This window comes from Elephantulus edwardii, unplaced genomic scaffold, assembly GCF_000299155.1.
Source record: "Elephantulus edwardii isolate Elephantulus edwardi_28Jun2011 unplaced genomic scaffold, EleEdw1.0 scaffold00005, whole genome shotgun sequence".
In the NCBI taxonomy this organism is placed as follows: Eukaryota; Metazoa; Chordata; class Mammalia; order Macroscelidea; family Macroscelididae; genus Elephantulus; species Elephantulus edwardii.
Window position 1 is genome coordinate 1,460,724 of NW_006399755.1, and position 27,018 is coordinate 1,487,741.

General features: G+C 46.3%; 1 protein-coding gene across 1 annotated transcript in view; it reads right to left on the reverse strand.

Annotated features, from left to right (window-relative positions):
* Positions 1-26,467, reverse strand: part of TRABD2B (TraB domain containing 2B) — a 344,998-nt gene extending 318,531 nt beyond the window's left edge. The window contains exons 1-2 of the mRNA XM_006879799.1: positions 26,366-26,467; positions 23,547-24,107 (exon numbers count right to left, since the gene is read on the reverse strand). Of these exons, the coding sequence (XP_006879861.1) occupies positions 23,547-24,107; positions 26,366-26,467 (663 nt within the window). The remainder of the gene's footprint in view (positions 1-23,546; positions 24,108-26,365) is intronic.
* Between the last annotated feature and the right edge of the window lie 551 nt (positions 26,468-27,018).

Here is a 27,018-nt window from a genome sequence, read left to right on the forward strand (position 1 = left end):
CAGTCACGGAATCAATCTACCTCAACGAGCCTCTTCTGCATTGTCCCTCCACCCTCCCAAGCATGACGTCCCTCTCCAAGGACTGATTTCGCCTTGCAACATGTCCAAAGCATGTCAGATGAAGCTTCAGAATCCTTGCCTGTAAGGAGCAACCTCTCCAGGACAAACTTGTTTATTCTCCTAGTAGTTCATGGTATATTCAATACTCTTCTCCAGCACCACAGCTCAAAGGCATTAAATGTCTTCTATCATCCCTAGTCATTGTCCAGTTTTCTGATGCATAGCAAGTAATTGCAAAGATCATGGCCTGTATCAGGTGCACCTTAGTCTCCAGACTGACATTGCTGCTCTTCTGTACTTTGGAGAGGTCTCTGACAGCAGGCTTTCCCAGTGCAATTTGTCTTTTTTTTCGGGCTGCTGGTACCAATACTGTTAATTATAGAGCCAACTAAACAGAAGCTGCTGACAATCTCAATTTCTTCACCATCTATCATGATGCTGCCCATCGGCCCAGTGGTAAGAATCTTTGTTTTCTTGATGCTGAACTTCAAACCATATTGAAGGCTGCAGTCCTTGACCTTCTGCAGAAAGCACTTCAGGTCTTCCTCAGTTTCAGCAAGCAGAGCTGTGTCATCTGCATAATGCAGATTGTTGATGAGTCTACCTCCAATCCTGATGCCACATTCCTCCTTATAGAGCCCAGCCTCCCAGATAATCTGTTTCTCTTATTGATTGAAAAGATATGAAGATAGAGGACACATCCTTGGTGTACACCCTTTCCAATTTTGAACCATGCAATATTTCCTTGCTCTATTCTGACGACTGCCTCCTGGTCCAAGTATAGGCTTCACATAAGCACAATAAAGTGTTCTGGGATTCCCATTCTTCTCAGAGTCAACCACACAGTTGTTGTGATCCACACAGTTAAATGTCTTTGCACAGTCAATGAAACACAGATAGACATTCCTCTAGTATTCCCTGCTTTCATCCAAGACCCACCTGACATTAGCTGTAATATCCCTAGTATCATGGCCCCATCTAAATCCAACCTGCACTTCAGGCAGTTCTCTGTTGATGTGCTGTTCCAGTCATTTTTGGATAATCTTCGGCAAGATCTTACTTGCATGTGGTATCAATGATAATGTTCAATAATTCCCACACTCTGTCGGATCACCCTTCAATGTACACACTGGGTAAATTTATGTTAAAGAACTTCTTTAAAATGTCAAAGGATAAAGATATCACTTTGAGGACTAAGGGGACCATGGCATTCCTAATTGCCTCATATGCATTCACAACTGGACAATTAATAAGGATGTCAGAATAACAAATGCCTTTGAACTGCAGTGTTGGCAAAGAATATTTTTGACTGCCAGGAGACCAAATAAATTACATCTTGAAAGAAGTACAGTCAGAATGCTTCTCAGAAGCAAGGATGATGAAAATTGTCTCACATACTTAGGTCATCTTATCAGGAAGGGCAAGCCCCTCAAGAAAGAGAAGGATATTATGCTGGATAGAGGGTCAGTGCAAAAAAGAATGATCCTCAACGAACCATACTGACGCAGTGGCGACAACAATGGGCTCAAGCACAGCAACAACTTGAAGACAGCAGAGGCCAGAGCAGTGTTTCCTTCTGCTGCACATGTGGGGTCCCCATGAGTTGAAACAAACTCTAAGGCTCCTATCAACAACAAAGACGGCTGGGTCTAAACCAAAACAGAAAATTGGAAAGAACAATAGGATAACCAAGGAAAGGGCTCGCAATTTTAAATAGGTTGGTCGGGAGAAGCCACCTTAGAGCCACAACTCGAGGAAGGGTGAGATAAGGATTGTGTTCTGCTGTATTCACTGATTCACTTACTGATTTCACCTCAACTGCACCTAACAACAACAAACTAGAGCAGTACTTATCATACAGCTGGCAGGGGAGAATGAAAAAATTAATGAATGAGCGCTCGCGGAAGGCAAATCCACTTTTCATGGAACTCTGATGGCCAATCCGAAGGCAGGAGATTCAAATCCACCAGCTAATCTTCTCCCATGAGGTTTGTAGCCTCTGAAAACACCCAGAGGGCCAGCTAGGATTCAGTCCTGACTTGATGACACTTAACAACAACAATTCACTTATTACGTTACCTATTTTTATCTTAAAAATATGGATATAGATTGACAAGCATTTGTAAAAAATAGTAGACATCCTACGTACCCTTCATCTAATTTCCTTCACAGCTAATATTTTTCAAAATTCTAAGCATGGATAATCTCTTCCCTTGTAGTCAGTGCCTCCAAAAACCTTCTGGAGGATCATCTATGAGTTGGTTCTGACTCAATGCTACACAAGAACAACAACAACAATATTACATACGAGAAATTAACATTGATATAATCTACCAATCAGATTCATTTTTCACCCGCTTTACATGTAGCAGTGTATGTGTTATTTCATTCTATGTAATCTTAACGGATAATCCACTTGTAATGTAAAAACTAAGAGGATACAAACTCTAAATGGAATGAGTATTTTCCCATCCAGTAGCTTGGCACTAAGGTACTGCACTGCCAACACAAAGGTATACAGTTTGAATCCACGGGAGAAGGATAGGCAATCTCATCCCTGTGATTTACTGCCTCTGAAAACCCACGGGAGGGTCAGCATTGTGTAGGTTCCAACACAATCACAACAACCACTCCATTTAATCCTCACAACCTCAGGCTTACAAAGATAGGTATTCCTATCTCCATAGTACATGTAGGGAAACTGAGGGCCTCAGACAAGGAACATACAAGTCAAACAGACAGGCAGATTCCAGAAAGCAAAACTCACAACTGCCTGACTTCTCCGCTAGAGCTCTTTCCTGAGTACAAGATTGGCCTTGATGAAAAACAGTGAAGCAGGGACAAACAGGACAGGCTCCAGGAAACACTGGAGAATAAATGGAGTGGGATTAAAACGCTTTAAAGGATGCCTCTGGGATAGTATTTTCTTAGCTCTAACTCAGGAGAACCCCATGCACAAATAAACAAAGCCCTGACTATCCTCATCATGGGATGGGATCTGACTGTGGCGCTCTACAGGGTTTTCACTGGCTAGTTTCTGGAAGTGGATTGCCAGGCCTTTCCCCTTGTGTGTTTTTGTATGGAAAGTCTGCTGAAGCCTGTTCCAACACCACGGCAATGTACAAACCTCAACTGACAGATAAGTAGGTAGTAGCTGCATCTGAGGTGCACTGGTCTATAACTGAACCCTGGTTTCCTAAGTACAAGTGATAATTCGACCATTGTACCATCACTGCCTCCAAAGGAAAATAGAAATAGCAGTCACAGGAAAAAAGAAGTGAAGAGTCAGAGGGTTCTGAAGAAGAGAATGTCCTGGCTCCGTTCTCCCGATGGGATGTAATACTGAGCAAGCTGATTTGCATTTCTCATATTTTCTCACCTTTTCTGGAAGGCAATGGGAATGGCCACCCAGATTCCATTCACCACCCAGGATGGCTCCAAGGGCCAGGCGAGCTGTAGAGGTAGTCCTCTGCAAAGCGAAAGTGCTAGATCAACTGCCAAAACCAGAAACAAGGCAGTCCAACCCAAACCCAACCGCCCAGACTGCCTGTGGTCCCTGGACTGGAATCACTGGCTGGCTTTCCCAAAGATGAAAATGCAGAATTTAGGTCAGCTCACACTGGAGAGAACCTTGCTGTGTTTACAAGAGACAGAGAGTGTGTGTTCCTATTAAATACCTTGAAACCCAGCGATGATGAGAGACCCAAGGCTGTTTACCACTTGGGATATTTACTTTTCTCATACACAAATCAGACTGGGTGCCGTCAGAGCTGACGCCACCTCACACTGCGGCCCTCTGACGTCCCACTCCTCCCTGGTGCCCCACACATGGTTTGAATTTACTGGTTTTAGCAACTTTCATTTATATTGTGTGAGGATCACGGAATGACCAGCAAACAGAAGCTCTCATCTGAGCCCTGGGAAAGAAAAAAAACTCCACAGATGTGTGGGGAAGGGGGTGTGGGGGTGGAGGTGCTGGGATAAAGGTGTGCAATTCGAGGAGGAGCAACTTCCCCCACAGGGTGGCCTCGTTGAAGCCCTCAGGACCTCTGAGAAGGTTCATCATCTGGATACCACAACCCCGTAAGATGATCAGAGGGCAAGAAGGGGATCGCTGGTCCCAGCCACCCAGAGCCTAAACATCCATCCAGGTGCTACCGTGGGAAGTGCAGGTGACTGCCAAGAGGCTGGTCCTCCTGAAACCAAATGTCTGGAAATATGAGCACCATGGCGGGGAGGGTAGGATGGGGCAACTTTCTGGTCTCCATCCGGATACTCATGTGACGATGTGTAGATAGTGCCGACAACGTTATAGCCATACATTGAAGCCCTGGGTGTGCCCTTGGACCAAGGCCCTGGGGAAACTCAGATTTGTTAGAGGAGTCTCTTGTCCTCAGAAAAGTCAGTCTAGTGGAAGTGACAGACATGCAAGCACATAAAGTACAGTAACTTAAAAATTAAAAAAAATGTTCTCTTGCTGTAAGCTTGGAATCGCTTTAGAAAATGGCTTTGTAGCAATGGGCCCGAGGTTCATGGTTCGCCAAGAACTCTCATGTTTGCGAAGGGGGCTCAGTGAAGGGAGGGCTTCTGCAGCTGGACTCCTAGAGCAGTGCTCGCTCTCCAGCTCTCCACGTAGAGCCTGCAGATCCTCCCATGCCTTGCTTTCACTTGGGGGAGCAATTCAGCACCACTTACCTCCCTCCTGCACCAGCATGTCAGAATTGGTAGTCAGAGTCAGGTTCCCTTGCAAAAGGCCCCAAAATAAAAAGCTATAGCTGGTGCTGCTCAGCTGTCTGACCACTGCTACAATGATCTGATTTCTAAAAGAAAGCACACCCACATCCCTGAGCCCCACTCCAGAAGCTGGGAGGGGTCTCTGATCATTCCCTCAGATACAGGAAGTGGGAGCATCCTGGATCTGACAGAGGGAAGAAATCTTCATAGGGGAATTCCTTTCTCAGAGCAAGAGACTTTAGAATCCCCAGGCAAGCCTGGGTAAAATATTCACATTTGATAAATGAATGAACGAACCATAAGTTAATCATTCACCAGAAAAAATTTTTAATTACAGCCTCAAGAGTGGGGGCCAATGACCCCCTCAGTCCATCCAAGATCAGGCCTGTGAAATGTCCATAAGGTGGCCCTGTGTGCCAAGGGCAATGTACCTCATCTCCCCAGGCCTCTCCCAAGCATTCCTTCAACTGGGATCACTGCCACCATCAAATTCTCCACCCCCAAACACACACTGGGTGGTGATGGTGAAATTTCTCTTATACACGGGAATGCATATGTATCCATCTAAACTCAGGTGGCGTTATTCTAAAGCCAAGCCAGGCCCTCGTAATGATGGATAGTATGTCTATTATCTAGAAATTTAGCATCTTCAATAGTAAAGAGAGGACCTGGGTAGTGAGGATGCAGCTGTGCCCACCTTGATAGCCCCTAGACTACACTGAGCGCCTCCGTGACAGCCACCAAATTAGACAGACAGTGCTGAAAAGGGCACAGGGATTGAACGGCAGAGAGGTGAAAAGTGAAATTCTGTCCAACTACCTTGGCCTCCCTCAGGACTGGGGTGGAGTGCAGTGGAACTTGGTTATATCTCCCCACTCCTACAGCAAGCCTAGAAAGTAAAGAAAAATCTCCACCATCCAGATTATTGCTATAAGAAATCCATGACGTCCACTCCGGTTGGGCCTTCTGCCTGCCCTGCCACGCCTACACTGACCCAAAGGCGGCTTCTGCTCTCTGTCCCGCCACCACCTCTCCTCATGTCCTCTCTCTACTGACAAACTTCTTGATTCCCTCCTTCCCAGAGAGAGGCAGCTTCCACAGGAAGGAACTCCAATGACTCCTCAATGCCCTCCAAACTTCATACTTCACCTGTCTCCAGCATCAGGAGTAGAGCTGTTCTCTTCCTATCAGACAACAGTTTCTCTATTTCTGTCTGGACATTATGCCCCATCCTCTCTTTTCACTAGACACAAGTTCTAGGGCAGACTGCTTGGGCCGATGTCTCAGATCTTCCACTCATTCGCTATATGACCTCAGGCAAGTGAATGAACCACTCTTGACCTCCGTTTCTTTATCTTTAAAATTGCCCTGAGTAATAGGACCTACCTCGGTGGTCACTGCAAGGATGAAGTGGGATCATGCATACAAAGGGTTTAGAATTATCCTTGGCTCAGTGCTGTGAAACATCTGTCTCCCATCTCATCAAACTGTCTCATCCCCACTAGCCCCACAATAATTCCTCATCCCCCAGAACCTGGAACTGAACCTGTCCGGGCGTAGTTCCCAGCAGCGCTTGTTAAGTAAACTAACGGACAGTTTAATAATTATTTGATTCACTAAATGTTTACCGGGTGCCTTTGGGTGGAAGGAAGGCACACTCCTGTCTTCTAAGATCTCAGAGAGGGAAATAAATGCACAACTTGCAACACTGTGCACTCGAGGGTTAAGAAAGGTGTTCACTCACTTTAGCCCACTCAAGTCTCCTCCTATCAGTGAGTTTTGTTGTTGTTGTTGTTGTTGTTGTTAATATCCAAACTATTAGCACAATGGAAGAAAAGTACACTTCATGGCAGGGCTCAGTTTCAAGTTAGGGTTTCCCATCAAAACACTGTGATCCCTTGGCTGTGAGTTTCCCCTCCAAGAAACAATAAGAGATTACAGACAAGTCAAGCCTGAACGAACAGAGGTGCATGCTGTTTCCCAAGAATGGTCAGAAAAAATGACCTTCCACCTTCTTCCAGGTGGTCATATCACACACACACACACACACACACACACACAGCCATGCTCTGTTTAAGAGACTAGGTATTGAGTATCATCTTCTACAATGAGAAGGGTTTCATCTCAAGGTACAACCATAAGAATTATAATAATCATTCCTTAAAACCACCACCAGTAGCATTTATAACTCGTTACTGTGTGACAGACTTTCAGTTAGGTGGTCTGTATGTATTAACTCATTTACTCCTCCAGACAATCCAAGAAGGTAGATATTATTATTGTAGGTCCCCTGGTTTTTTGTTTATTGTTTTTATTTTCTTTTGTTTTCAGATGTGGAAAGTGACACTCAGTCATCCACTCAGGATGTGAAAGAACTGACATTCTAGCTCCACATCATACTTCTTTCTTAAGATATTAAAGGATCAAGGTATTGACTTCCTAATTTGTAGAGAGTACTCAGCTCCAATTCCCGCAAAAGGGGAAAATAAGGCTGATCCTTCAGAGCTGTTTTAGGAACTGACTGTGATAAAGCTGAGGCTTAACACATAATAGGCAGTATATAAGAAAGACTCTTCTGCAATCTGAACCTGATCAAACATCCAATCAAGGTACACAGATACAAAGATGGTAGGAATGTGAAAATTGGAAACAAAGAAGGACCAGTAGCTAGAAATTACTATGTTGGTGACAAAAACAATGCTGGAGATTATATGATAACATTTGGAAAAGGAACTGCTTAGTAATTGAAAATATCTTTTTTCAAAAACATAAACAATAACTAAACACAAAACTTCACTCATGTTGTTGTTATTGAATACATGCTATTATTGCTGTTGTTGTTGTTGTTGTTAGGTGCCGTCAAGTAGCCTGCAACTCATAGTGACCCTATGTACAACAGCCCTAAACTCTACTCTATCCTGTACTAATCTTACTATCTCTGACACACCTATCCCCATTACCCCAGTCACAGAATGAGCCATCTCATCAAGGGTCTTCCTCTCCTACGCTGTCCCTCCAACCTCCCAAGCTTGACATCATTCTCCAAGGGCTGGTCCCTCCTTGCAATATGTCCAAAGTATACGTCAGATGAAGCTTCAGAATCCTTGCCTCCAAGAAGCAGCCTGGCTTATCCTCTCCAGGATGAACTTGTTTGTTCTCCTAGCAGTCCATGGTATATTCAATACTCTTCTCCAGCATCACAGCTCAAAGGCATCAAATGCCTTCTAACATCCCTAGTCTTTTCTAGCTCTCTGATGCATAGCAAGTAATTGCAAACACCATGGCCTGTATTAGGTGCACCTTAGTCTCCAGACTGACACCGTTGCTCTTCAGTACCTTGGAGAAGTCTCTGACAGCAGGCTTTCACAAAGCAATTCACCTTTTAATTTCCTGGCTGCTGGTACTAAGAGTGTTGATTGTGGAGCCAAGTAAACTAAAGCTTTTAACAATCTCAATTTCTTCACCATCTATCATGATGCTGCCAATCAGCCCAGTGGTGAAAATCTTTGTTTTCTTGATAGTGAGCTTTAATCACATTGAAGGTTGCAGTCCTTGAGCTTCTGCAGCAAGTGTTTCAGGCAGGTCCTCCTCAGTTTCAGCAAGCAGGGTTGTGCCATCTGCATAACACAGATTGTAGATGAGTCTTCCTCCAATCCTGATGCCACATTCCTTCTCATAGAGCTCAGCCTCCCGGATAACCTGTTCTGCATACAGATTGAAAAGGTATGGTGATAGAACACATCCCTGGCATACACCCTTTCTAATTTTGAACCACGGAGGCAGTGTTTCCCTGCTCTGTTCTGACAACTGCCTCCTGGTCTAAGTATATATAGGCTTCACATAAGCACAATCAAGTGTTCTGGAATTCCCATCCTTCTCAGAGGCAGCCACAGTTTGTTGTGATCCACACCATCAAATGCCTTTGCATAGTCAATGAAGCACAGACATTCCTCTGGTACTCTCTGCTTTCAGTTAAGATCCACCTAACATTAGTTATAGTATCCCTAGTACCACAGCCTCTTCGAAGCCCAGCCTGAACTTGAGGCAGTTCTCTGTTGATGTATGTGCGGAAAGAAATGATGTAGAAGTTAAATTTCATCAGAACAAGGCCAGGGGTCATTTCAGATGGACACTATACATTGCTCATATGCAAATTCAAGCTGAAGCTGATAAAAATTAAATAAAACAAGCCTACAAGAGTGAAAGTATGACTTGAAGAGTATCACATCTGAGTTTAAAGATCATATCCAGAATAGATTTGACACACTGAACACTAACGACTGAAGATCAGACAAGCTGTGGGAGGATATTCTACATGCAGAAAGCAAAAAGTTAGTAAAGATACAGGAAACAAAGACCAAAATGATTTCAGAAGAAACTGTGGAAGTTGCTCTTGAATGTGGAGTAGGTCAAGGGAAGAAAGAATTAATTAAATAAAGGAATTAAGCAAAGGATCTTAAAGGGTAGCCAAGAATATAAAGCAAAGGATTCCAATGAAATGTGCATAGACTTAAGAGTTAGAATGCCACAAGAAAAGAACACAATTTGCATTTCTCAAGTGGGGGGAACCTCTAAACTCTAAAGCCTTGAGTTGCATTATTGAAGGATTCTGCAGGCAAAATATTAGATGATGGTAGAAACATCAAAAGAAGATGGAAGCAATACAGAGGGTCACGGTATCAAGCAAGATTGGTAGACATTCAGTTATTTCAGGAGCTAGAATACAATCAAGAACAAGGGTTCTGTGTATTAATATCATGAAAAATGTACTTCAGTATTTTATCTTCTCCTCATACTTATTCAGCTTCTATACTGAGCAAGTAAGGCAGCATCATGATAGAAGAAAAGATTGAGATTGTTCACAGCTTTAGTTTGCTTAGCTCCACAATCAACACTCTTGGTACCAGTAGCCAAAAATTTAAAAGACGAATTGCATTGGGAAAATCTGCTGTCAGAGACCTCTACAAAGCACTAAAGAGCAACGATGTCAATCTGAAGACTAATGTGTGCTTGATCCAGGCCACAGTTTTTGCAGTTACTTGCTATGCATCAGAGAGGTGGACAATGACTGGGGCTGAAAGAAGAAGAATTGATGCCTTTGAGCTGTGATGCTAGAGCAGGGTATAGAATGTACCACGAGCTACTAAGAGATCAAACATGTTCGTCCTGGAGAGGGTGAGAGCAGGCTGCTTCTTGGAGGCAAGGATTCTGAAGCTTCGTCTGACCTACCTTAGACTTGTTACAAGAAGGGACCAGTCCTTGGAGAGGGAGACACCATGTTTTGAGGGTGGAGGGACAGTGCAGGAGAAGAAGACATTTGATGAGATGGATTGATTCAGTGATTGGGTAATGGGGGCAGATGTGTCAGAGACAGTGAGATTGGCACAGGATAGAGCAGGGTTTAGGGCTGTTGTACACAGGGTTGCTATGAGTTGCAGGTGACTCGATGGCACATAACAACAATAATATAAAAAAAATTGGACTATATAGGAAGAACACAGCATGAGAATTATGTTGTTGTGTATCATCAAGCCAGAACTTTCTCCAGGATAGACTTGTGTGTTCTCTTGGCAGTCTGATATTCTTCTCCAACACCACAATGCAAAGGATTCTGTTGCTTAGTCATTGTTTAACTTTTAGATGCATAAATGTTGTTACTGTTGCCAGGTGCTGTCAGTAGAGTATGATTCATAGGGCCCCTATGAATAACAGATCTGAACCCCGACTTATCCTGTGCCATCCTCAACATCTCTGATACCCCTGAGCCCATTGCTGCAGTCAGTGTCCATCCACCTGGTTGAGGATCTCCTCTCTTTCACCAACCCTCCACCTTTCCTAGTATGATGTCTCTCTCCAACGAATAGCCTCCCCTAGCAGTATGCCCAAAGTATGTAAGACAAAACAAAGACCTTTGCCTCCAAGGAGCACTCTGACTGCACCCTCTCCAAGACATATCTGTTTGTTCTTTTGGCAGTCCATAGGACATCCAGTACTCTTCTCCAGCACCACAACTCAGAGGCATCAATTCTTCTCCTGTCATCCTTATTCATTTTCCAGTTCCAAGATACACAGCAAGTGATTAAAAAGACCATGGTCTAAATAAGACACATCTTAGTCCTCAACCTGACATCACTGCTCCTCAATAATTTGGAAAGATCCCTGACTGCAGACTTTCTCAGTGTGCAATACATCTCCTGATTTCCTAGAATCATGAAACCGTCATGCTGAAAATAAGCTTTCAGCAATGTTTGCTAAAATTGAAGACTTGAAGCACTTGCTACAGAAGACCCAATAATACAATCTTCAATATGGATTGCACCTTAATGTCAATTAAACAAAAATTCTCACCACTGGACTAATAGGTAAACTCATGATAAGTGGAGAGAAGATTGAGATTGCCAATGACTTCATCTTACATGGATGCTTAGATAATAGAGGAGTTTTACAAAAGAAAGCAAAAGAATATAAAATTAACCTGTAAAGCCATCAGTGGATTGCTGCAAATAGATTCAGTAGTGTGTGTATCAACTAAGCATACTAGTCAACATCAAGCACAAAAACTACACCCCCCCAAAAAAAAACCTACACCCCAAAGGTGCTCAGTTTACCCACCCCATGACTAATCCATAGCTCTCCAAACTGCACTTTATACTTCAATATAAAGTCAGGTGTTCAAAAAGAGAGTTGAGCAACGACCCAAGATGACAAAAATATGAATCTATGTATTTGAGTTGTGTTGCTGGAGAAGAATACTGAATATAATATGGACTGGCAAGAGAACTCACAGGTCTGTTCTGCAGTGGGTGAAGTCAAGCTACTCCTTGGAGGCAAGGATTTTTAAGCTCCATCTCACATACTTCAGGCATGTTTCCAGGAGGGACTAGTCCTTGGAGAGGATGTCATACTTGGAAGGGTGAAGGGCCAGCACAGAAGAGGAAGACCTTGATGAGATGGAGTAATTGGAGTAACGAGGGCAAGCGTGTCACAAACAGTGAGACTGGCTCAGGGTAAAGCAGGGTTCAGAGCTATTGTGCACAGGGTCCCTATGAGTCACGGTCAACTCCGCGTCACATAACAACAGCAACCAGTAGAAATAACCACCCAGCTGGGATCTAAGCAGCCAACAGACAACTGAAACTGTAATTCTTTGTGATGAAAAACAAACTCTGTCACCTCTCTGAGCTCAGCAGCACACTAGCATTTATAGCAAAATGGGGGCCAGCAAGCCCAGGTACTCCCTTCTAGATGTCCTCAAGGGGGGCTGGAAGAAATGCAGTAGCACATGTAAAAGCTTCTGGAAATTGTCCTGTGCAATGTAAGTGGTTAGAATTATCATTGCCAATTAGTCTTTTCTCTGTTCTCAAAGACCAGGCTGAACAGCCCAAGACAGTGAAATGGTATGATCTAAAGCTAAATGACGAGCCAGATTTCCAAAAGGCTTTCTCAGCCTTTACCTTCCTTTCTAAATGGAGTTTTCAAATGAGGCTCAAGGCTTAAGTTACTAGCATCCTCCAAAGCACATTAAGTCCCCAGGAGATAAAACTGGCCAGGAAACTTTAAATAACTGTAATAGGGAGGAAGGAGGTAAATCCTTTAAATGGAAGAGGAAGGGTGGGAGTGGGGGTGGGGAAGACCTTGCTTTTTATCTCTGCCTTGTAGCTTCCCCCACAGTGCTGGTGGCACCCAGCAGCATCTGATGTCCAAGAGAAAAATGAGCATAGGAGGTACGAGGAGTGCGGGCCTGTCCCACCTGCATTGCCACAGGAGACTGGGCTTGTTGAGGTCCACAGGGTTGGTGAGGGCCACACATGACACAGCGGCCACCACCCATGCCTACCAGGTTGCTCTTTGGAGGCAAGGATTCTGAAGCTTTGTCTGACATAATCTGGGCATGTTGCAAGGAGGGACTAGTCCTTTGAGAGGGACATCATGCTTAGGAGGGTGGAGGGACAGCACAGGAGAGGAAAACCCTTGATGAGATGGATCAATTCAGTGACTAGGGTAATCGAGAGTAAGTGTTCTGGAGACAGTGAGTTTGGCAGAGTTTTGCGCTGTTGTGCATAAGTTTGCTATGAGTCACAGGTGACTTGACGGCATATAACAACAACAACAACAGTGGCAAGAAGCTGTGCTGCAATCCCAAAGGCATGCAGTTCAAGGCCACCAGCCGCTCCATGCGAGAAGGGCAATATCCTTCCATGAGATTAACTGCCTCTGAAAACCCACCAGAGGGTTCCGACTCGACAGTAAACAACAACAATTCTGTCAAAAGAGGATGCCTTGTGGCCAAACTGGTCCAGGACACCACAGACAGGCCTGAGAGTGCTGCATCTGGCCTGGCACGCCAGCCAGACCTCCTCTGATCCAGGCACTGAGGTGAGGCTGGTTCAGACTCCTGTGTGCTGCCCTAACAGGCGACAGGCTGAAGGCAGGGTGGGCAGTCACCAGCCCTCTTCATTCCACCTGATCTCCTGCCACAGTCCAGGCAGAGAGTAGCCAAGTGGTCTTTTAGACACTCACCAGAACGTGTCACTCATGCTCTTGTCTCGGGACTAGGCTCCTCCTGTTTTCTGTTCCTAGAGCCTCAACACCTCTTATTTGGCTAACCTTTACTCCTTATTATTGTAATGTGTTAAATTGCAGTTAAATATATGTACTAGACGGCACTTAACAACGATACGCATTACTTACTACATTGCTCTGCAGAACTAAGATGAGCTGTCTCCTCTGGTAAAAGTTTACAGCCTAGGAAACAGGTAGGAGGAAACTGCAGCTAAGGAATAGCATTGTCTTTCTTGTTCAACTTTCTATCTCTAGCATCGCAGGGGGTTCTGGTGGCACAGCCCATCAGGAGTTACTCTCCTTAGCCAGAAGTCATTCTGCTTTGAGGGTCTGAATCCACCAGCAACCTTCAAACTGTTTATAATCTCTAGAAAACTTGATAGCGAGTCAGCTATGAGTCAGTTCTAACACTTAGCCACAGTCACTTTGTTTCGGGCACACAGTGGAAACAAAAAAAGATTTCTTGAATGATTATGTTCACTCACTGCCACCCAATCCATTTTGACTCCTAGTGACCCTCCACCAGGTTTCTCAGCTGTAAATCTTTACAGAAGAAAACTGCCCATATTTCTCCTGTAGGTTCAAAGAGCTGACCTTTTGATTAGCAGTACTTCACTGGATAATTTTCAAAATACAATAAGTGCTATGTTTATGGAAGAAAGCTTTCAAAATGCAATGGGTAAGCACTCTGCTATTAACAGCAAAACTGAGGGTTTGTATCTGCCAGATGCCCTGTGGGTCAAGACTCCTGACCATTTGCTTCTGTAAGGATTTCTATCTAGCAAACCCTATGGGGAAATTCTACTTTGTCATGAACCTGAATGGACCTCAATGCCCCTGAGTGTTTATTGAGGGCTCCTGCATCCTAACACTGCATCCCAGGACTTTACATATAGCCAATTCCCACAGCAATGCTATTAGACAGGCAGGTGAGGAAAGTGAGGCACACAGAGAGAGGTTATGGAACCAGTCCAATATTACTATTCTAATAAAAGCAATGATTCTGGGCACTATAAGAACACTGAGATATTCTGGGCTAGTGCTGGGAAGCCTGGCAATGGAAGCGACCCCTGATTTGAAATTGCACAAGAATGTGTATATTTATGCATGTTGTTGTTGTTATGTGGCATCAAGTCACCTGCGTGTACAAAATTTCTGAACCCTGCCCTATTCTGAGCCTGTCTCACTGACTCTGACACATCTAATCCCATTGCCCCAGGTACCATGTCAATCCAGCTCATCCACGGTCTTCCTCTTCTGCACGGTCCTTCTACACTTCAAAACATTATGTCCTTCCCCAAGGACTGTTCCCTCCTGGTCACATGCCCAAAGTAATGAGACAGAGCTTCAAAATCCAAAGAGAAACTTGGTTTCACCCTCTTCAAGACAGACCTTTTTGTTCTTCTCGTGGTCCATGATATGTTGAAGACTTTTCTCCAGCACCACAACTCAAAGGCATAAATTCTTCTGTCATCCTTAGCCAGTCAGTGTCCAACTCTCTGATGCATAGTAAATAATGTAGATTTTTTTTTTGTTTCTATAGGCATCCTCAAACTATCTGTTCCTCTGAATAAGGGGGTTAAGAAGAGAGGTTTATGCAAAGAACATAGACTCAAAAGGTAAGGGCAAGTCAGAAGCCAATTGAAATGCCAATACTGAATTGGCAGACAACGGGGTGGGAGGAGAGGTGGTGAAGGGAGAAGGAATCACCAGAACTAGAAGTTGGTAGTGTCTTGGAACTCAGGACAGAGGCATACATGCACTGCCATCAGGGATGGGAGGCGTAGGAGATAGAGGTCAGGTGCCGATCTCAACACCTGTAGGTTGCTCCAATACTCAGTCAGAGGAAGAAAATACAGACTCCAACAGCAGGTACCACCGCTGACACTGCAGGTCTTAAGGCTTCGGTCCATCCCCTGGAGATGGCAGAAAAGTCCCTGACATCTGTGAACCAAATCTGAAGATCTTTTGACCTTTTGCAAAGGAAATCAGGCACTCAGGGTGGCCAAGATATAACTCACTCACAGATCCCTTTAAAACACAGTGCTAAAAGTCTATCACATCATTACATTTCAAACTGGGCTTTACACTTCAATTCCAACTGCTGCGTTATGACCCGTGGCATCCACCCACAGGGGACAGTCCCAATTTAGTGACCACAGTTAAAAGTCTTGTTATAATTACAGGGCCATTTGTTTGAAGAGCCTCGCCTTTTCTACAGCATGTTGCCCAGAGGGCTCCTTACCAATTCAGAGAAAGAGCTGGCCAAACACTAACTGAAGGAACTCTCAGGTAATGGGGACAACATTAGCAAATGTATAGAGACATGGCCAAGGATTATAGAAAGGGGGCAGGGAGGAAAGGGAATAAAGGTTGGAAAGAACATTGGAACAGTACAGCATCCTTGGAGGCCAAAAAAACAAGGTAGCAAGAAAAGAGTGAAAATTAAACATTAAAAAATTAAACCAAAGTGGGTGGATGGGGTGAGGCAGAAGAGCTTACTAGTGCTCTACGGAGTAAAGAAGTAGAGGTGGAGGAAGGGGAGAAAGACACTTTGTTTACAAGAGTTGATGAAAGAAGAGAAAACTTACTATAACAGGATGCTCAAACTTATTACCATGGAGTCAGAACCAACGGTAAGCAACCCTCTGGTGGGTTTCTGTAGGCCACACAGAAGATTGCCCATCTTTCTTTCCCAGAGATATTATGGCTTTGAATCACCAGAGAGATGTGGCCTTCATTGGTTTAACAGTGCAATTCCATGTGGGCTAGACCAACAGGGATCCAGAAATGTAACAAAGTCCAGGAATGTAAATGGGGTAGCAACAGGACTGAATTCAACTCTAAGTCTCAGGTGGAAAGTCTGAGGGTTTCTGTGAATACAGAGGCCAAAACATAGTCCTTTGTCAGCATCCAGAGCTGCCAACACCCCAACCACAGATTATACCACAAAGTCCCAACTCCAGGACTGGAACACATGTAGTTTAATTTTGCAATCAATTGTGAGCACATTTTGAGTTAAGTTTTTTTACTCCAGTTCTATTAGGAAAGAAACGACCGCCTAAGTAATAATTATAACATCAAATAAAAAAATATAAGTGCTGAAAGAATGTCATAAAATGCCACAGTGAGTTCCACTGAAGGAAAGAATAATATATGTGGCGGCTTTGGACCAAGACTTCCCAAGCAGATTAGGCTTTGGCTCATTCTAGGAAGACTTCCTGGAGGAGGTGCAGCCTTTAGCTGGGCCTTGAAAATCTCACAGGATTCAGAAGTTTAAGAGTAAAACGAGAAAATTCCTGGGGAGGGAGGGGACCCAGCATAAGCAACAGCTTTTCCAAGCTTGGGGCAACAGTTTTGTGTTTCATCGGATGCTCAGCACAGATTTAAAAGCCAGAGGATTCTGGTCAAGCTGCTCAGCGAGAAGGTTTGGCAGCCGCTGAGCAAAACTGAAGGCTGGGCCACCAGCCGCCTGTGGATTAAGTGGGCGGACAGAGCGCCAGTGATGGGAGATAAAAGGGAGTGAAGTGGATAATATTTAGAAGCAAACTCGAGGGGAAAGAACGTCAGCAGTGCGGCTGGCAGACTGCAGCGCTCCTCAGCATTCTTCAGTTTCCTCCCTCAGAAAGCTGCATTACCAGGCGACCTCTTCCTGGCTTTGAGAGATGTCCAAATGGGAACTATTAACAAAGGCACGCTCCCATTTTTATCTCCGTCAGAAAGTGCTTTGCCCGTCAGGCTTTCTCTCTCTGGCTTGGGATTGTGGGCGGGTCAGGGGAAAGAGATCAGACAATGTGTTTGCGGATGAGGCTTCTTGGAATTCTTCAAGTGGTCCCTTCCAACTCTCGGATGGTAGAAGGTTGTGTGTGTATGAGTTGAAAATTCTTCAAAGCTAAGAGGCTAGGATTTCACGATGTGAAGATTCTTCGAGTCCAAAAATGTCTGGGAATCTAATGTTCTAAGATTTCACCATTCTTAAAGTCCCTCAGCCTTGGAGCACAGACTTGGGATCCTGCGATTGAAGAGGCTAGAAGAATTTGTTTGGCAAATTTCTTATACAAAGACGGAAATCTCACATGACATTGTGGCCACCTTGGCATTATGGCCTCACTCTTTTTGACAGAGGTACCTAAGATATCCTGTGTTCCTGTTTCTGAGCCTCTCTCTCATTCCACTCAAAATCATGTATTATACCTCAATGTCTGCATTGGCTCGGTCTTAGAGAGTGGGCAGAGCCTACCACACCTGCAGTGACTCTGTATGAACACCCACCTGGGCACAGAAAGGATGTGAACGTATACTCACCTGGGGGTCAATGCAGGGTGTCACCAAGAGACTTTCACACCATGTGACAGCCATTTACTGAGTAGCTCCCCGCCCAGAGTCTCTGTGTGTGTGAGACCCAGTGGGTGTGGCAGGCTGCAGAAGCATAGAGTAAATGGGGCCTCTTGCCCAGTGCAGGTTCTGGAGCTATTTGTTGCCATCTAGGCCAGCCTGCATTTTCATTCAGTGCTGACCAGGGGTGGGTGGGTAGCTCTCATTCTGGTGACTTCTGGGGAAAAGAGGGCTCCTTATGTCTAAGGCCTGCAGGGGGTGCTCTGCTGTGTAGCTGGGTGAGGCTGGCTCTCTTCAGTCTGAGGAGGCACCTTAAACTGAGGAGAACACCACATGGTAGGGATGAACTGGTGGACATGAGGGACTACAGCTCTGTCCTGTGGCCATCATGAAGGCTCAGAAAGGCCAGAAGGATCAAGCACAGCTATTCTTGTATGACAGACAGGAGGATAGAGATGGATTCTAAAAGGTGAGAGTAGACAACAGGAAAAGAAAGCAAAGTCCTCGCCAAGTCTGTGTTCCCAGCATCCTGTACTGATCTAACACAGGAGGGAGCTCTTGCTGTGAGGCACGGAGGGAGGGAGGGAGGGAGGGAGAAGAGTCACACTGAAGAAGGGGATCCTGAGGCGGCAAGCATGGGCTGGCAAGTGTCCAGCAGACTGTGCTACGACAGGTTGGGCTGTGTGCTCTGCAGATGGGCAGTGAGAGGCAGCAAGCTCACCCACCGGAACCAAATGTCTCCTGAGAATTAGGGATCTGTAACAACCTCCCTAAGAGACAAGCTCCACCCAAGGACAGATAACTCATGCTCAAAGTTTCAGAGTGGGTTTGTCCCCAGCCTCTAGGATACAGAGGACAAAGGAGCACCACAGACGTCAGAACTGGGCGGACTCTGGTAACCATCTAGTCCAATCCTCTGAAGGACCAGAGATGGCAACATAAGACTGGAGAGGAGAAGGGATTAGCCCAAAGTCATAGGAAAGGCAAGAATGGGCTGGCCTCTGCCTTACATTTGAATATTTTATGTTCTTCTAGGAAAGCAAAGGCAAAAGTCCAAGCTATTGCTGTGGAATCAGAACTGCTTCATAGTTGACCCTCCAGCGAGTTTCGGAGGCTCTCCATCTTTCTTCTGCAGAGCAACTGGTGGATTCAAACCACCAGAGTGGGTGACTCTTTGGGTTAGCAGTGCTACTCTTCACCACTGTACTAGCAGGAGGCTATAAAGTTCAAGAAGGAGGCTCTCCACTATGGGTTATATAATCTCTCTTCATATATCCATCCATTCATCCAACAGTGGTGGGTAATCAGTTGTGCTCCAAGTACTGACTGAGCTCTAAACACACTGCTCTGTCAGGGTCTAAATAGGGGAATTCTCACTATAACCAAGGAAACCTCTCTTCATTCACTTACGTTAGTTTATCAATATGAGGGATGTCATATTCACAGTGGTCCCATCTGCACATGCATCCCAGAGGAGTCTGGGGTGCCCAGAGTGCCTTTGAAAACTGATGTTTTAGAACTACCTTCAGACACAACTTATAAGCCAGAGAGAGAATCAGTCTCTATATCTTTTTTAATCAAAGATGTCTCTGTAGCACGTTTTCTCCTTTTCAGGGAGAAATGACGATCTCCCACCACACACACATAAATGCACACACACTTCGCCAGATAACAGCATGATGGTTAACAACAGCAACAACAACTGCCCATCCTGCAAATGCTGCAAACATGAGTTTTGGAATCAGACAAACCAGATTCTTGCTACTTGGCCCACTTGGCCTCTCTGTGTAATCACAGCCAACTGACTTAGTAGTTTTGATCCTCAGTTTATTATCTGTAAGAATATATATGATAATATTTCTCATAGCATCCTTGTGAGGATTAAAGGTAATACTTAGGAAGTCTAATGCAGCTTCCTATACAGACACTAAGTTCAGTGCCTGATGATTTTGTGGTTTCTAGGCTTCCTAATGAGAGTTTTGTAAAGCTTCTCCAGCATTTTGAACACTGGCAGCCCTATCCAAGTACTCGGGCTCTGTGCATGGTGGCAGCTGGTGGCAGTGCCTGGAAGTAACAGACAGAGCTGACTGAAATCTGCAAATCTCAAGATTAGCGTAAGATCTGAGCTCAAGTCTCAGACATCACCAGGTACCAGAGTCAGGGGATATACCACCATTTGTTAATCCAGCTTTGCTGTGGTCAAAGGATAAACAGTGGTGGTAGCTGCTTGGAGACAACATCTATGAGGTGGAGGTGAGGCCTCTGAACATGGAGAGGCCCAGATTTTTTTCTAATTACAGGATCTGTACCATTTTACCTACTCAACAATCTCCCACAAGCAGTGTCTTAGGATCTCCTCACAAAATAAACTCCAACAGGCTGGTAACTACCATCCCCTTGGAAGGATGGACAGTATCAAGCCTTGTCCCAGTTACACATACATTGGTGGTTTAGTTCCAAGGCTGAAACTAAAACCTGGAAACAGGTTTCCTAGCAGGCAGCCCACTGTGCTGAGCTGTACCTACAATACATCAGGAAACTCTTTAGCGGCCCTGCCCTCACTGTCTCCACCCCAGCCAGAGGAAATCATTTCTCTACAGTGGAAATGCTACAAAAGTAAATTTGTAAGATTCTGAGTTTCAAAAGGGAGAAAGGACCAAAGAAAGTATCCCAGGATGATGGCACACTTCTGGCCACAGGGGAGAATAGAGAGGCAGCGTGGGGCGTCAGGAGAACCACAGCCTTCATTTACAGTCCAGCAGATTGAGCTCTGTTCCTTATTAGCTGTGTGACCTTGGGCAAGACACTCAACTTTTCTGAGTGTCCATATTATAAAGTCCTGGCAGGAGAATTCAGTGAAATGACAAAGCCCTTGAGTCGTCCTGCAGGGTGCCCGGCACATGGAATTGATTATAACCATGATGTGGAATGCCAAGATTGGAATGGGGCTTGAAAGATGACCTAATCCTGGTGTCTCATTTCATAGGGAGGGAAAATAGGACTCAAAGATGGGAAGTGACTTTTCCAAGGTCACACAGAAAACTCATGGTGATATTGTGCCCAACACCCACTATTTAGATCCCAAACTACCAACAGATTCAATCTCCCAAACTGCACAAGCCCAAGAAACCTTTTCAACTCTAGCAGCTCCTTCAGGCCATCAAGTCCTAAAATGTAAACTCTTTCTACTTAATAAGGAAAAACATGGTTTTCCTATCCCAAAATAATAAAAGATATTCAAATTAAAACAAAAATCTCAGGCTTTAATACAAATCACTCTTTTGAAGGGTCTTCCCCCTTTCCCCCGCCTTCCTCTCTCATCCCCACCTCCACCAGATATTTTGCAATAACAGTAATGTTGAGAGGAAAGAAAAATAAAAATCTGATGCACTTAACAGATATTTCAGCACAATAATGTATCACAGATGTTCATATCAAACTGTGCACGCGCGCATACAATTTTACTGAGAAGGCTGTTGCATTTCTGACTTTGGGTTTTAGATGCCTAATAACCCTATCCACACCAGCTCCGGATCTCATTCTCCTCAGTCAGTCCAAAGCTTCCCAAGAGGACAGAGGGGAGATTTCATCACCTCACTCCAAAATGATAACGGGACAAACTGGCGCAGTTGGACACTCTGGCAGGTGGTGAAGGGTGTGTAGATTAGGAACCAAAAGGAGTCCTGTCTTCTTTTGTTTGGATCTCACTTCCTATAGCCCTCTGGAGAAGTTTGGGACCCAGTGACGATTTTAAGAAGGACCCAGGTCGGTGATGGTGTGGGCACAATTTTGAAACCAGAGATTTCCGTTCGTTTGATCTTCAAACATGGGCTTTGGAGACTGTCAGCGGCTCCTTGCTGGCCGATGAATGGTTCTCAGGAACTTTTCCTGAAACATAACTTCACACACTTGCCAGCAAATGTTTTCAACCTACCAAAGCTGTCATTTGGTTGAACAGCGGTGTTTCCAGACCCTGAAGATAGTTTTGTTGTTTTAAAGGAGACAGATAAAAGCCAGGGGCTGTTTAACCAGAAGGTCTGTTCGCTGCCTTCAGCCCTAATCGGATCCCTTTCTGGTATAAAAAAGTGTGTTGAGAGTGATGGTGGATCCTGAGTCAGCCTAACCTAAAAAAGATATCGAGGCCTCTGGACAGAGAGGCCTCCCACAAACCTCCCTACAAAATGAGATGGGCGGTGAGCGCTGGGGGCTCCCCCATCACAAATAATATCAGCTCCAAAAGCTGGCAAGGGAAAAGTCACTTCAGAGAGAGAAAGCCGGTATGTTCAGAGGGCTCAGTGCTGGGCCAGAGAATACACAGGATTTTCCCCCGTGGAGACAGAGTCAGGCGTAGTCAGAACCCCGCGGGGCGTGACTAACTGCCCCAATATTCCTGCCACCAGGGCCCTCTGGGTAAGGACTCCACAATTATGGGAGAGCCAGCAGGAGAACCGACAAACCGGCCTTTCATTTGGCCGGCAAATCAATCTGGCTTCTTACCTCCCTGGGGACAATATTGCATTTCCCCTGGAAAAACAAAGGCCAGAGATCTCCAAAGGGGGATCAGTTTCTGCTGCTGTTTCCCTGGTGAAAAGCTTGCAACATCTCAAGAGCAGCAAGCAGGTCTGGTCCGCAGTGCTGGAGTTTCTGGCCCAACAAATTTATGGAGCTGTCTCCTCAATGGGGAGCACCTTTCAGGGACCACGTCATTCAGGTCATTGATCCAAACGCTGTCCTGGAGCCTCCTTGCAGGAGCCTGGGCCCCCAATGGGAGCCCTCATTCCAGGATTGACAGCCCTGCTCTCAAGGCACAGATGTGAACTCATTGTTCCCAGGCCCTCAGAGTTGAGTTTGGGGCCAGTGAGTTGCAAGTGACCTCTGCCCATGGAGACCGGGCTTTTCATGACATTTTGCTGGATCAGGTCTCTACTCGTGGAGACTTTACACCTCCTAAATCCCACCCTTCTCCCTGCCCCCACACGTGAGTGCAGAAATTAGAACTGTCAACTTTTAAGCGAACATACTGTTCTAAAATTATTAACCCCAAAACGATCCACGCTGACTTTCTCCTAGTTGAAGGAGGCAGTTCGATGGTCACCTAGAGCTTCTGGATTTTAAAAAAAGTGTTGCTATGGAATCAATTTCAATTCATGGCAACACAATGTGTTAGAGAGTAGAGCTGATCCACTAGGTTTCCTATATGAGAATCTTTATAGAAACAGATTGCCAGGCCTTTCTTCCATGGAACAGTTGTGTAGGTCTGAATTGCCATGCTTTAAGTTACTAATCAAGTGCAAACCACTTATGTCATATCAGGACATGAAGTTCTGGAAAGGCCCAGGAAATTCAGCATTACTTAACATCGAAAAGCAAACCAGTCTATTATACAAACATGAGAACCAGGACCCCTCCATCCCCCACCCAGTCACAAGTGCCTCCTGTCCTCTCTGCTGCCTTCAGATGCACCAGGGCCTGTGTGTGCCTGTGCAACCTCAAAGACAGCCTCTTGCTCCTGAGCTGCCTGGCCAGGGACCTTGGGAAAGCCTAACACAAACCAGCAACTCTCCCTTTTTATTTTTGATCACTCTGATGCTCAAAGAGAAATTCTTTCTGCTCAGGCAAGCACAGCAGGCAGGGAGAGTATTTCCCCAACAGGTATCACCACCATAACAGAAGAAAGCACCCAAACTCTCACTCTCAATTCTGGTGCTGCACACAATCTCCCTCACACCACAAATCAGTGGCAGAAGTAGCCCACATCCCAAAAAGGGCTTCTCCACCAGGGGAAAGGGCCTGCCCTGCCTGCAGGAAGAGGAAGAGGTCAGGGCTTGCTGGGAGAGCTGGGACCACGTGCCTACCTGGGAGAAGTTGAGCCCATTGAGTGGGTGGCACTGCTCCTCCACCCGCTCCACTGCCCCGGTGCTCTTCTTCATCTTCTCAGCCTGCTGTGCCAGATAGAGGTCCAGCACTGGCACTCCACGGGAGCGCACGTCGGTCTCCGTCAGTGAGTTCACCATGAGCATAACCCACACAGGCCTCTTTCGCTCCCAGTTGCCAGCAATGGCGTTGAACAAGTAGTCTGCATAGAGCCCTTTGCCACGCTGCGCAGGCGTCATCCACGAGGGCATCATGAGCTTCACGTAGTCCAGGTGGCGCTTCAGGCGCCAGTACAGCTCCCGAGGCAGGACGTCCTGCAGGTTCTCCCCATGCGGCAGCAGTTGGCAGCTGGCCAGCGCAGAGATGGTATAGGGGTCTGTGAGGTCAAGCTCAAAGTAGACGCGAGCACTGGCCTGAAAGGCCGCCTTGGAGTTGTCTGGGATAAAGTCCCACACACGAGTGTACGGGACGTGAATGGTGCCAAACAGGTAGGCTGGGGGGTCACGTCGAATAGTCCACAAGAAGGAGTTCAGTTCCCCCTGCTGGAAGAGTAGACGAGAAGGAAGACAGTGAGCAGAGTAGAAGCAAGGTCGGCACAAAGGACTGGCAAGGGAACAATGGGACTGGAGGGCATACAAATATACAGGTGAGGGCTTTGGAACCTGGAAGACTCATGCAAATCCTGTCACTAAATGTATTCATTCAGTGTATGATCTTGAGCTAACCATTTTACTTCCTACAATTCCTCATGTGTAAAATGGGGCACGCGCAGCTCTTTTAGAGGATGTCACGAAAACTAGAAAACACAATATAATATTTACGGTTGCATGTCAGTGAGTTAGGACTGACTCATAGTTGACTCTCCAGCAGGTTTTCAGAGGCTATCAATGCCACAGGAGGAGATTAACCATATGTCTCCCAAGAAGAACCTGGTAGATTTGAACTATGTGACTTCGGGTTGGCAGTGTAACTCTTACCTATTAGACCACCAGAACTACCAATGTAAGGATATCAAGACCTAATGGCAGTGGTAGGCACAGAGCACATCAGCAGTGAAGGAAAGGTACCACAATTAGCTTTCATCCTGAGTGACAAAAACTGCCACACTACTGGAGAATATTCATGCTTGGCCAAGTCAAACCTTCACTGGTGGTGTTTCATGGGGAGGGTGGGGAGAAGGAAACAAGTCTTGCTCTGGCAAGAAGGAAGGAAGTCATATAAATGTTAAATCCAACCATTAGAAGATCCATGCCAAAAGCACTTTGAAAGCAGAACACCTATTAAAAATAGCACGCCTATTTAAACAGCTACTTCCAATTCATCTGGGTGGATACAATTTTCCTTTCGAAGGGCAGGGCTGGGGTGTCAGCTACGCTGGTGAACCAGCTGAGACCATAGATGAGAAAGTGCTTTAAGCCCTGCAAGGCCAAGTGTAGTCTCAAGCTTTGGTTTGGAAGGGGAAAATTTCATAGAATGAGTCCCAAGAAAAGTGCAGTTTTTAAGAGGGTTCCAGGTTCCTCCCCTAAGGGTATATATCTGGTCTTTGACCCCAATTCTGTCATCTTCCATGACCAAAGCACAGACTGTGTGTGTGTGTGTGTGTGTGTGTGTGTGTGTGTGAGAGAGAGAGAGAGAGAGAGAGAGATGGAGGAAGATGAAAAGAAAGAGGAGAAAGTAAAGTAGTAGTATGAATAGCAGCCGCTATAATATGGAGACAGAGGGGTCATTTCTTCACATTCAGTTTAAGGCCAGGGTTAAGGAGCATGAGAAATGGACAACCATTCTCTCAGACCAAGTCATTTTAGATAAGAACAGTCTTTGCCCATTGCCTACTTGCAAACTTTAGATCATTTCTACTCTCCCCCCCCCCCCGCCTGCTTTCTAGGACAAATGAAAAGTATATATTGGGGTGGGTGGATGGAGGAAGAAGGTAAAGGAACTTGTTAACATTACTCAAAATTGCAAAAGCCTTACAACTAGCTCTGAGCCAGCCAGCCCACTTCCCCCACCAGGCAGGATGCAGAAGGTGCACCTTGCTCAAGGTCATCTAGCTCCCAGCTAACAGGGCAGTACCAATCCCGGTTCTTCTGACATACTAACTAGCTTATACTTTGAGGGTGGGACAACCCCAAGGGGAATCAAGGGATTCCCTGTTTTGGAATGAAAATTAAGAGAAGCAGGGATTTTACTCTCTACCCAAGGAAATATTAGGCCAGCAGGTCCTGGTACTTCCTTTTCCTCTTCTCTGAAGTTTTCTCTTCTCGCTAAAGTACCTGGGAGACTGGGTGCTGGAAAGGAAGAGAGAAGTGGGACCAGCACCAAAGAGAAAGTTTGCCTTAGCTCTGAGCAGGAGGGCAGGGAAAGAGAGGGAAGCCTGGGTGGGAGGCAGAGTACGCGAATGAAAGGGAATGGGCTTGCTAGAAATCAGAGCGAAGAAGGGCAAGGAAAGACACTGATAAGAGTCAAGATGATAAAGCATCTAGGCTAAAAGTCAAAAAGAAGAGAGTCAAAGAGGGCAGAAAAGGAATAAAAGTCTAGAAAGGAATAAAAGTTTCGAGAAGAGCGAGTTACAGAGAGCGTCAGTGTGGAGAGAGAGCCGGAGTGCCCCATCTCGGCTCGCCAGGACCGAGTTGGAACCTAGGCAGGCAGAAGCGAGGGAAGGGCGCCCGGTTGTGCACCCGCCCGGCAGAGGTAGAGCGGGTGGGAAGAGGTGGGTGCAGGAGGCAGGACCCGATCATTGTCCCCTCGGAGTTGGAGTGGCCGGGCGGGCGAGAGAGTGGCCAGGCAGGCGCTCGCTCACCGATTCGGGCGGCCGGCACTGTCCTCCGTCCGGGGGCTGCGGGCGGGCGCGGGCGGTGGCCAGGAGGGCGGCGAGCAGCGGCCCCGCCAGGGCGGCGTGCATCCTGCCAGGGCCCGCGGGGCGCGGGGGACCCTCTTGGGCGGCGCCCCCTCAACAGGCGGGGAGCCCCCAGCTGGGCAAGGAGGTTTCTCAGGAGCGCGGGGCTCCAGCAACGGGATGCTGGGAACCCTCCGGGGCGTGGCTGGATGTCCCTGCAGGACCTGGGGGTCCCTGTGGGGCGGGGCTCCGTCTATGAGAAGCGGGGGACCCTCTGGGGCGGGGCGGGGCCCCCCCTAACCAAGGCGCGCAGCCCTGTCCACTGGGCCGGGGTTCAGAAAGTACGCGCGAGTGCTGGGGCACGCGGGAGCCCCAGAGCTGTGTCCAAGTCCAGGGACGCGTGAGATTCCTGGGGTACTACCTAGATCCTAGGGTGCGCAGGGGTTCCAGGACTATGCTGGGGACTCGGGGCGCGCAAAGATCCCAGGGGTGCCTACGCTCCAGGGGGCGCGCAGTGGGACAAGTGCGGCAGAGGGCGCGGCGGGGCTGAGGGTCGGCTTTGGGGCGCCCGGCTACCCCCGAGCCCGGCTCAGAGGGGCGGCGGGCGGCCGCGCGGC